The following is a 12759-nucleotide window of genomic DNA, read 5'->3' as shown; positions in this document are numbered from 1 at the left end:
CATGTGATAATGTGACAGGTGGGAACAGTATTGAGACAGCTGTCACCATATAACTGGTAGGGCCTAAACAAGAACCATTCTGGCAAAATCACAAGGTATGACTTTAATGTAAAATACAGGTTTAAAAGGACTGGAAATAACTCTTGAATGACGTTATCATGTTAATGCCGCTTATTTGAGATTTTCGTGATTTAGATCTACTTGAAGTTGTATGCAAAACTTGTTTTTTCCTGTAAGAGGTGAGGTTAGCCTCACCTCCCATTCCCTGAACCTATTTATTGGTCAGTGAGGCCGCCCTCCACATTAAAGGGCCAATATGGATTCTCAGGAGGTGGGGGCAAGCTGGACTTTTACAGAGAAAGTCAAGATTTTCATGAACCTTCAGTTGCCTATTTAGCTAAGATTATTGAACATTTTGGTTGCAGTTTTTGTAACCTCCACCCATATATTTTCCATCAAAACTTCAATTATAACTCGAAAGTTAAAATGCAACAGTTGAGTTTAAAAATGTTTTTACTTTTCTACACGGGACAAGGTAATGATTCTATTCCCGAGGTTGGTGTATCACCTGATCACAACGTTAGTTAGATAAAACATTAACTTAATCACAAACAAACCTATTGCAATCCAGTTTGATGCCAAAACACGGGATATCCAGTGTTTGATAAACAGGTGTTCTAGAGCCAACAAAGATTATTTCACAATAATCCAAAATACCTTTGCTCAAACAGACCTTAAAAAGGACTTTGATCAGATGTTTTAGGCACTACTATTTAGTTAAGAAAGGGAAATGTTGACAGGTTATGAGGGTAAATTATGGATATTGCCACTGTTACTTATCCAGTTAAGTGCTATAATTTTTTGCATAATATTTTTCTATTTTGCTCACTCTTATGCAGTGATTTACAGAAAATATAGGACCAGATTCAGATTAGTGGTGAAAAAATGGGGTGCGCTGATATAAAGTAAAGCTGCTACCGAAACTATACCTAATAGTGCTAAAATTGTAGTGAATTAGGGTGCGCTAAACAAAATTAAGGTTCCTAGCGTAAAAACACACTGAAACAATAAATGAAAATACACATGTGACCATCTCCATAAAATTCAAATCAATAGTCCAACAAGTGCAATAGTAAAACTGTAAATATTCAAGTGATGATAAACGGTGATGAAAAATCCACAATTGGTCCAATCTATTGAAAACTCTTCACCCTGTGACGGTGACCAACTTCTTGATGAAAATCAACTCTGGTGATAAAACAACTGTGTGATTGAATGATTCCCACCACCTTCAGGCTTATCTCCTTACCAGATGTTGACAGCTAATGGGCAAGGTTGATAAATACGGCCAACTGCTAAGGAGAGATCCTTCACCACACTCCCATTCTGTGTACACACACTGATGGGCCTCTTACCAAAAGGTGCAGGTAAAGCGCGGTAAAATCACCCTAAATGAAGGTTCTCTCGAATGGCCAGACGCCCTGGGCAGACTTCCCACCTTATCGGTCTGCACTCCTACCTTCCCCCCAGGTCACAGGTATCCTCATTAACTAGACTCTGGAATATTGGTGCCTTTTGTGTCATTCACCCAAAACGCCCATTTCTGGACAATGTAAACAATGAGCGTGACTAACCGACTTCCTGAGGAAGAGGAAGTTGGTTAGTCACGCTCATTGTTTACATTGTCCAGAGAGGGGGGTGGCAGGGAGAGAGAGGGGGTGACAGAGAGAGAGAGAGGGGTGACAGGGAGAGAGGAGGGGGGTGACAGGGAGAGAGGGGGGGCAACAGGGAGAAAGATAGGAGGTAACAGGGAGAGAGAGGGGGGTGAGGGAGAGAGAGGGGGGTGACAGGGAGAGAGGAGGGGGGTGACAGGGAGAGAGGAGGGGAGTGACAGAGAGAGAGAGGAGGTGACAGGGAGAGAGAGAGGGGATGACAGGGAGAGAGAGGGGGTGACAGGGAGAGAGGAGGGGGGTGACAGTGAGAAAGGGGGTGACAGGGAGAGAGGGGGTGACAGGGATAGAGAGGGGGTGACAGAGAGAGAGGGGGTGACAGGGAGAGAGAGAGGGGGGGGTGACAGCGGCTCTATGTACCTGAGAAGCTCCCGGAAGTCCAGGTAGGACAGGATCAGCAGCAGAGGGTCATACGGCAGATCAGCCAGTCCCAGCTCCCCGGCCCCCGCCATCAACAAGCGGGACTCCTCCCCTTCCCACCCCCACACCACGCCCTGTTGCACAGGAACATGCCTGCCCCTTCCTGCTGCCGCCTGGAGTGGATATGTCTCTGGAATTGGAGCTGCACGATGCCTGGGGGCGCCAGGGGCACAGGCTGAGAGCACAACAATCACCGCTAACACTGACAATTTTTTTGCGCCCCCCTCCTCAGCCTGCGCCCCTGGCGGGCGCCAGCCTGGCCAACCCCTTGGTACGCCCCTGCGCACATAAGAGGTTGCAGCTTTCAAATATTCTGTGGTACTTACATTTTAGCACGATTATTTATCTGAATAGTAGATGAGCTCAGTGGCTGCGACAGGAGAAATAGTGTTGTAGCTGCTGAGGTCAACAAGAAATAGCACTGCGCATGTACAGGGCTTGGATGGTTAGTGCTAACTCTTGTACCACTAGGAGGCACTGGTCTGTCCTAGAGAGGAGGAGAGCTGTAAAAAAATGTTTGGGGCAGGCTTCCCTCCGAGCAAAAATGGCCTATAGTTACAGGAGGAGCATGAATGGATATTTTAAAAATCAGATTTGGTTAAAACTATGTAATGGTGTTCATGGACTGCATAGAGTATTTTCTTTATAGAGATGAACTAACCATTTAATACACAGTAGCCCATGCAGCATCTCTCACAGCAGTATTTTTAGGGTTAAAATGATCAGACTGTATCTGCTACATATGGAATTGATTCATCTAACCTGACTTAATACTTGAGCTGATAAAAATGAATATTAATGACAGTCTGAACAGTCCATGTACTGACTTTAGAAACATTCATGCTTTAGAAAAAAAATCCAGCTTAAACAGACTTGTGACTCCAGAATCACTACACAGTTCTGATTATATGCATAATATGGGGAAAGGTTATAGGTGGTGTTTGTCATTAAACATGAGTGTATTTACTGTACATTGACTTTTAAGTGTTTATGCAGATGGTATGTGTTTTCCATGTTCCTTGATGAGTCGCAAGGAAACTTCAGTATTGCTGCCTGTGGGACTGAATATGATTCTTATGCTTAAAAAAAAAGGTAGTAAGAGGATGGAAGGTATGTGTATACTGAACATGTATTTAGGCTAGGTTAACATACAGGAGCATCTCAAAAAATTAGAATATCATCAAAAAGTTAATTTCAAGCATTTCTTTCTTTTAATTTTGATGATTATGGCTTATAGCTAGTGAAAGCCCAAAATTTAGCATCTAAAAAAAATAGAATATTACATAAGACCAATAAAAAAAAGGATTTTAATTACAGAAATGTTGGCTTACTAAAAAGTATGTCCATGTACAGTATAGTATGCACTCAATACTTGGTCGAGGCTCCTTTTGCTTGAACTACTGCATCAGTGCAGTGTGGAATGGAGGCGATCAGCCTGTGTCACTGCTGAGGTGTTATGGAAACCCAGATTGCTTTAATAGCGGGCCTTCAGCTCGTCTGCATTGTTGGGTCTGATGTCTCTCATCTTCCTCTTGACAATACCACACAGATTCTCTATAGGGTTTAGGTCAGGCGAGCTTGCTGGCCAATCAGGCACAGTGATACCATGATCATTAACCACTTTAGCCTCGGAAGATTTGGCTGCTCAATGATCAGGCCCTATTTTGCGATTCGGCACTGCGTGATTTAACAGACAATTGCGCAGCCGTGCGACGCTGTACCCAAACGAAATTGACATCCTTTTTTTCCCACAAACAGAGCTTTCTTTTGGTGGTATTTGATCACCTGTGTGATTTTTATTTTTTTGTGCTATAAATAAAAAAAGAGCGACAATTTTGAAAAAATAACAATATTTTTCAAATTTTTTTATATGAAATTCTCAAAAAAAAATGTAATTTTTTTTAACATTTTAGGCCAATTTGTTTTCTGCTACATATTTTTGGTAAAAAAAAAAATGCAATAAGCATATTTTGATTGGTTTGCGCAAAAGTTATTGCGTTTACTAACTACGGGAAAGATTTATGTAATTTTTATTTTTTTAACGAGTAATGGTGGCGATCTGCGATTTTTGACACTTTTGGAGGTACCAGTGACATTACTACAGTAATCAGTGCTAAAAATATGCAGTTACTGTCAAAATTACACTGGCAGGGAAGGGTTAACTTTATTGGTGATTAAGGGGTTAAGTGTGACCCTAGAGGCGTGATTCTAACTGTCAGGGGCCGTGGCTTGTTAGATCATCACAGAGACATACGATTCTACATAGCAGGATCGCATAGCCTCTGTGATGATCTAAGGGAGAATGACAGGCGGCTGTGTTTACATCAGCCATCTGCCTTTCTCCCTCTCCTGCAGGAGATTGTGAGTGGCTGGCGGACATCGGAGCCGCTGGTCACCCTCGCTAGCTCCCCAGGGAACGAGCAGGGGCGGGAGCATGCCGCCGCGCGATCGCCCCCTACAGGCGGCTGAGCGAGCGACGTACGGATACGTCGGTTTGCCCAGCAGCGGCAGAGTGCCGCAGTATATGCACGGTGGGGGGTAAAGTGGTTAAACCAGGAATTGGTACTTTTGGCAGTGTGGGTAGGTACCAAGTTCTGCTGGAAAATGAAATCAGCATCTCCATAAAGCTGGTCACCAGAGGGAAGCATGAAGTGCTCTAGAATTTCCTGGTAGAACACTGCGCTGACTTTGGACTTGATATAAAACAGTGGACCAACACCAGCTGGTGACATGTGAAACTTACCTTAGAACGCAGCCCTTCCAGCCACGAGCTGTCATCGCTGACACGGCTTTCATCTTCACCCATCTTCCTTCTGTGTTCAGGGACTCTGCCTGTGTGACTGACCGGAGCCTCAACGATGTCACTCCAGCGCATGCATGTGGGAGCTGCCGTTTACAGCACAGGACTCTTATGGAATTATCTGGGTAGCTGTACCTTCAGAGTGTGTGTGCTGGTGATGTCACCGGCTGCATGTACAGTAAATATCTCCTAAACGGTGCACGTTTAGGAGATATTTACAGTACCTATAGGTGAGCCTTATTATAGGCTTACCAATAGGTAAAAGTCATATATGTGAGTTTACTCCCACTTTAAGTATGCTCCCTCCCATTTATAACACCTATGCTAACTAACCTGTATAAGATAAAGATGTATACACTTACTGATTTTCAGCCCGCTTTGGCTTGGTCAACATGATCCCCTGTATTTGATAGTGTCAGCGGGATGGAGACAGCTCCCAACAATGGCTGGGAAGGCCAGGAGCAGTGACCCATAGGCTCTCATGGTGCAGCAATTGTTGGTCGTCTCTCCTCCCCCTGCAGCTGTTACTGGCTAACACAGGGGAGCCAGATCACATGACTAGACTGGAGCTGACATTGTTTTTGCATAGGTTATTTAATATTTTTAGTAGCTTTCTCAGGAACTTGATTGGTGAGATTTCTGAGCTTGGGTTCTTGGGTCAGCATACCTGCTGTGGCCATTATAAGTGGTTTCTGCTCATTCTAGATTTTTTTAAATTTTATTTTATGGGGAATGCAATTGTAGCTTCTGGAATTATTTATCTTATTGAATAGTGAATTCAACAGGAGCTTCAGGAATTTTTTATGCTATGGAGAATATAATAGGTGGTTCACGAGCATGAAAAGAGGGGACATGGAAAGGAACAGATTAGAAACCATGGTAATATAACTATGCTATATGCATTGCAATCCTATGAGAAGTCATGGGCTGAGCTAGTCCATCGTGTTCCACCTAATTTATCACCCTTTAAAAAGTGCCCAGTTTTAATGAGGCTGGACTATTTGTGAAACACGCACAGAGAGTTGGGGAAATATGAGGCAAGGCAGCCATATTGAGCAGACTCGGTCGTACATCATACTAGGACCAATATTTGTTTTTTATTAAGAGAGGAACCAATTATGATGAGTGCCAAACTGAGGTGAGCATCTGCATTAACAGCTCCTTTAGGGTCCTTGCCAAACCTTTGTATTGTGGTGATGTGCAGTAAAACACCCCAAGGAACTATTACACTGAAATGCACCACAACAAACATGCTTTTTTTTTTTTTTTTTACTGGGTTAAGCGGTGCTGCCATCCCATTCTAAGTAAATGAGCTGCTTTAATGCAGCATACCTTTAAGTGGTTGTAAACGTTTACATATACCCAATGTAGTGATTGGCCTCAGGTGATACACAGAGATTAAACAAATCCTCCTACATAAGTTGTACCTGTTTATCTGCTGTCTTATTTTTTCTACAGTTCTTTAAAGTCTAGAATTTATAAAGCTTGTCTGAGCTGTCAGAAACCAGGGGGCAAAGAGCTGAAGTTACACTCTGCAGAGTTCAGCGAGAGCTGATTGGAGGGATGGGACACCCTCCCCTTCACACATTTCACAGAAACAGAGCTGAGGCTGTCAATTAGCTGGAGCTCCCCTGTCACCATTTTTCTCTTGGTGTCAGGAAAACTTGTCATTACTGATTCATGCTGATAGCAGAGGAATGAAGCAGCAGAGAGAAATGAGACTTGGTGCTCTGAGTTGAGACAAGTACACACTATAGAAGGATATGCTTGGTTCATATTTGATATCTGAAGTTTTACAACCACTTTAACACACTTAATCTTTTAGGCAAAAAAAAAAACAAAACAAAAAAAAATAAAGAAACACACACACAAACTAAGCTCTATATTTAAACAAGTTTATTGACATTTTCTTTCTTTTTTGCAAAATAAAAAACATAAAATAACCACAAAGATAAAGGCCATAGGCTGTATTAACCAAATGAACCAGCCACTTGGTTAAATCAATTGACATTTAAGATTACAACAGGATATTATTGCATATACCCCAGATGTGTTAGTAGAGTTGTAACATTTGGCAAGTTTACAAACTGAGCTTTGGTTGTAAAAACCGACTGCTGAAACATTATTCCCAACGGGTCAGAGCTGACGTTAGAGAGTGATTGGATTGCCACTTCCATATTTTTCAATCAATACCCAATGTAATGTGGATTTCCCCCACCTAATCAGTAACATTATCTAGTGTTTTTTTTTCCTAAGACTTTCCATTCTGTTCATTTGCTGGTATATTGCAACAGAGTTATCCTGTTTTAATAGCACCTGTATCTACAATGCTAAACTAAACAGTTAATGGCATTGCCAAGAATGGACCCTGTAAAAACCTGAATTTCAGTCAATGGAATATGGCTTTCTACAACTCTGGGGTTAGAATGCTTTCCTATAAGTCTACAAATGATTTATTACATACTACCAACCCCTTATTACTCATGATTACAGGTGTAGGCCTACAAAGGAAATTTCCTCTTAAAAGAGTTCTCCATTTTCAGTAAAAAGTGGGAAGCCCCTGCAATGGAGATGTGACGAGCAGGGTTTTAGACTGAAAAGAAGGATTCAAGACCCCTTGAACATTACATTTCTATTGAAACATTTTCCAGTTTTTTTTGTTTTTACTGATAGTGGCATATCCTTAGCAATTATCCATTATTGAGAAAGGATAAGCCTAAAATACAAGCTGCCCATATAAATGCCATATAGATAACATTGAAACACATACTTAAAGCCCAAATGAAGTCAAAGAATTGAACAAAAAAATACAAATCAAATGTTTATAGCAATACCTCTATTTTCTCATTATAGAACTTGTGCCAGGTGTTATAAATACGACTGTGCAGTCTAATAGCAACAGAAAAGATCCACTGCAGTAATTCACAGAGACCTGTATTGACAGGTCTGTGTGAGGACACTAGTGCTGAGGGGCGTGGCTGTTACTCAGCTCTGCCAGCACAGAGCAATGCAGTATAAAGGCAAGGAGCAGCATTTTCACCAAGCATTAAAGGCATTTCCCCGCACAAATTAGTCACAATTCATAACCTGTGCACTATAAAGAGATGAAAAGGTATGATACGTCAGTTGGGCTTTAAATTTGTTTAAGAAGCCTATATTTTACTGAAGGGAAAGACAGACTGGTTACTTGCCTTACTAAAAAATACTACAGAGAGCCTCTAAATAGCCTGAAATGGTGGGTAATATATAGTATAAAGAATATTAATACTGCAGGACGTACTGTAAAAGTTCTGTCTGGGTACAAACATTCCATTACATATATTTGTGAATGTCAACGACTGGTACTTTATGCAAGGCAATTTATATTTTAGGTTAAGTGGCCATTTAAAATCTAAGAAGTAATTTGCACCATCTTCATATAAATTTGACAGAATTAAATAGAAATTGTAGAGACTAAACTATATTTAGCAGCATTATTTATAGGAGACGGGATAATTTAATCCTGTAGTGTAAATGGACTTTCCTAATTTATTCAAAAATTAAAGTAAAACTGTACTGAGAGAAACATATGTAAGCTGCAGTTGCTTACCTATCCTTTAAAAATGCTAGCTGCCAGGCTGCCCTGCCTATTAAGTGACTCTAAACATAGAAATCACTGACACAGAACAGCTTTAGAGTTCAGGGATATCATACTGGTTCCATGAGTACCAAATCCAGAGAATGAGTATGAATGCCAGGCATGTAGAATTTTCTTAAGAAGAGATATTACTATTATTATTATAATGGCAGCTTCCATATTTCTCTTATGATAGGATAAGGTTATAGTAACTAAATGGTTTCAGAGAAAGTATTTTAGTGATGTGGAAGCAAATACAAATATCAAATTCTATATTTGTAATAGGGTAATCCTTAGAACCTAAAGGTTGGGTTCACCCTTTGAATAAAAATGGACTATGCAGTCAAGGGGCCCCAGTAGGTTAAAACACACTGCAATTTTGTAAAATATTGCCTGATGTAATTGCAATACCTGTAGGCCATTTGCGGCACCCTCAAAGGCTGGAGGAAAAAATTCTGAGCTCGCCCACTGTAAGAGGAAAGAAAACGCACAGTGGCTTTTGAGCGAAGGGGCAAGCAGTCAATGCAGGCCACACCCTAGCCACAGGGCATTGCCAACAACTGTAATTTTTCAGTAACTGCCATGTCAGCATTTACATTAGGCAATATTTTTCAAAATGGCCCAGTGTATTTTAACCTACTGGGACCACTTGACTGCACAGTCCATATCATTTAACAGGTATATATCATTAAATGTAAAATGGTCTCCAAACCTAAAATACACAAATGACTAGTAACATTCACAAACACATATATAGGATAATGGATACCAGAATATGTTAAACATACCCAGCATTAATACATCTGTATGCCTATTCCAACAGTAACTAAAAGACCTTTTATATGGGGCTTGTATTTAAGGCTTATTTGAGCAGTTTTGCTCATTATTCCTTCATATTTATGGTTCTGCTTAGGCTAGTTAGGCGATATGGGCCATTTGGTACCATGTTGCTACATAACAAAGTTGTAAATAATATTCTTAGCTGAATTAGAGCATTTATGCAGTCATGGCAAGTATAGCTCCAATAGAAGACCATACCTGCTATAATGTTGATTACGATGAATAGGCCCAGAAACAGCTCTGGTTCTCTTCCTATTGTATACACATTTTTTCCTTATAATTAACACTGAAAATTCACACCACAACCAAATTTAAATAAGAAAGAGAAGGTATTTGAAAGAAATACTGATACACAGGAGCATATACTGTAAATTCACTACATAACAAAAGGGAATTTCCCTATGCACACCCCGAACATAGTGTCTGAATGAAATGCATCGAGCTACAGCTTATGTGACGTCCAGAAAATCACTTGGAAGTATATGGTTTAATGTAAACCTGACAAAATAAACAGAGTAATGTTTCCTGAAGAAGTCATCTATGACCATTATTAGGTCATGTCCATCCCTCGTCACAGGTGACATAATTAGTGTGATTCTGTTACAATGTAACTAATCAATGCATGGGGAAAACCTGTTACTGGTATGGCCTTATTTACTATTGAGGCCCATTCACGGGTCTATTTCCTGCCGTAAAATGCATGTATTTTATCGCATAAAAATGTATTAGGCCATTCATTACTATGCACTGTAGCTTATAAAATAAGATATGTAGCATTTTCCTTCATGCTACACTCTGGCCAACTCTTTTTTTTCTTGTTGTTTAGAGCCTGGACCACTGTCAGGTATTTATTGCCATCTGTGTCCCTATTTGGGAGATTTCTCTTTTCTTTGTGCCAATTTGATTGGTGTCAGACATAACCTTTCCTCACTCTGTGCAAAGCAGAAAAAAAAAAAATAATTTTGGCTGCAGTTGGCCCTTAAAAGGCACGCATAAGTGCCTGTGAAAACACATACAGTAATGCACTTCATATACTGTACATATGTTACTGCATGCACCTAGGTGTGTCGGGTCTTTTACAGTCCCTGAGGAGTCCTGGATCTTATTCATTTCAATTGTGACAAGTCTATCACACATGGATTTACAGTCTAAAAACCCAACATGGCATGCCTGCATTGACAGATTATGGGAAACAGCAGGATGCATAGGAAAGGTATAATCTGCACCTATGAAAGCAAAAGAATAAAAAAAACAACCTAATTTAGTATATATCATCACAGTATAAAGCACAGAGCTTCAGGAATAAGTCTGGCCAGGTTCACTTTAAATCATTACTTCTCTACACTGAAGGTGGAAGACCACTGCAATAAATGCATGATTCTACATGAGAAGTAGATAAGTACTTAGGTTAGTAACACATTTTGTCTGCGAATAGGGTATATATGTTGCCCTGAATATCCCTGTGAATAGAGCCCTTCCAGTCCAACGTAGGTTTTTCACATAACATGAATATTGATATATTCAAAGTAAGACAGTATAAAAAAAAAAGTTTCCATTGAAGATGGAAACCAGGTCACTGCTGGGTTGTAGTGTCCACATTCTACAAGTTAATAGTTTCATTTCTGGTGATACAGAAAACACAAAAATTATTACTTTGTTGGGATTTCTTCTCTATTCTTAACAGATAACTATTTCTTGTATCTACTTTCTAAAGATAAACAGAGAATTTTTGATTTTATATTCTTAGTGAGCAGAAAAAAATGAAAAATGTGCCTTATTTGTAAAATCGTGCCTTTTTTTTTTGCCAGATCCTTGAGAATTCCTAAGCAATGCTTGCTAAAAAAAATGTAACTAAGCAGAGTACATTGCTATACTGTTAACACAGGCAACAGGCTGCTCAGGGCTCGCTTAAAGGTAAAGGCTAGAGGCCACAAGCTAGGCAAAACCCATTATAGTTTTTAGCTCTGTAAGCGCCACATTTTACATTCACCTTGGGCCTCCATGATTATTTAGCCTGCCCTGAGGTGACCCTCCTAGATTATTTTATTAGTGGCACAGGCAAATTCTGCATCGCTGTAACTGCTGATCATGCAGGCTAATTGTTAATTCAAAAAATACCTGAATTTGAAGATTCTTTTGATTTCCAAGAGCTGGGATTTAAGCAGTATCATAAGCACATACAGCTTTGAACATGATTGTCCTAGACAGAGGTTAACGCAAAACAATTATCTTGCATGTTACACAACTATGATCCCAACTTTTAAGAACACAGTACGAGCAGAACAGATGGAGCTTGCGCTCTGCAGTATAATGATATAGTGCATAAGCGCTTGTCCTTGTATTGGCTTATTTGCTCCAAAATTAGAGATCCCTGTATTTAGTGTCATGTATTTTCCTCAACACACCTTACTTAGTCAATAGATGACCATTCTGAAAATCTGTGATTTATGCCTATTCATGCCTTAAACCTTTCCAGTGACACAAGGGGTCCACGTGGGCCCCCTTCCAGCTAAAATTAACAAGCTTTTTGACCTGCTTGAAGTGAATTGTGCTTTGATCTTATAAAAACATTAAATGCACACACGTGGATTGAAATCAGTGCTTCAAAAAGGTAACTACTGTACAGCTTGTTTGAACATTAAGACAATATTCATACACATGTGTTTTTTCAAGTCATTGCTTAGGCGAAGGCCGCGGAGGAGGAGCTCCAGAAGCACCACTTGCGTTTTGACCGGTGTTTATTAAGGACACTGTCTTCCTTCTCCCTTTCCTTCTTCACTCGTTGGTAGTGGTCTTCTTCTTTCAGGTACCAGACTGGTGGCCATCGATGTCTTTCAAAATATTCTTGATTTTCTGCAAAAAGAAATAGAACAGTTTTACAGCAGGGAAAAAGTGAAAGTCTATCTTAAAATGGTTCTAATGGCAGGGCAGTTTTTACCTTAACGCATTCCCTGTCCTAAGGTAAAGAATTTTCTCATTATTTGTATCACCCCCTCACCTCTATAAATACTTACCTGAGCCCTATCTCAATCCAGCGTGGTGCCTAGGTGCAGCAATGCTGCTCTCTCTTCCTCTCCTCACAGGACTCAGTGAGAGCAGTGAGAGTCATTGGATCTGGCTGCTGTCAATCAAATCCTGTGAGGACAGAGCAGGGGCGGGGCCGGGTCGCACTGTGCATGTCTATAGAAGCACACAGCCCAGGTCCAGCGCAAGCCTGCAGGTGCACCCCCATAGGAAGCTGCTTCCTATTGTGGCACACAGAAGAGGAGGAGCCAAGAGCATCAGCAGGGGTCCCCAGAGGAGGAGGTTTAGGGCCGCTCTGTGCAATACAACTGCATAGAAAAAAAATAGCT

The 12759-nt window shown here is 40.6% G+C and overlaps 1 protein-coding gene across 2 annotated transcripts in view; it reads right to left on the bottom strand.

Annotated features, from left to right (window-relative positions):
- Positions 1-11450: 11450 nt before the first annotated feature.
- The window catches only part of RHOBTB1 (Rho related BTB domain containing 1), a 139878-nt gene continuing 138569 nt past the window's right edge, over positions 11451-12759 (bottom strand). For both annotated transcript variants that reach the window (XM_082268254.1, XM_082268253.1), the window contains one exon: positions 11451-12259. In XM_082268254.1, coding sequence (XP_082124380.1) covers positions 12087-12259 — 173 coding nt within the window. In that variant the 3' untranslated portion in view covers positions 11451-12086. The remainder of the gene's footprint in view (positions 12260-12759) is intronic.

Source organism: Pelophylax lessonae (genome assembly GCF_965119305.1).
Source record: "Pelophylax lessonae genome assembly, chromosome: 9".
In the NCBI taxonomy this organism is placed as follows: domain Eukaryota; kingdom Metazoa; phylum Chordata; class Amphibia; order Anura; family Ranidae; genus Pelophylax; species Pelophylax lessonae.
The sequence above is the reverse complement of the archived record's forward strand: the minus strand, read 5'-3'. Positions and strand labels throughout refer to the sequence as shown.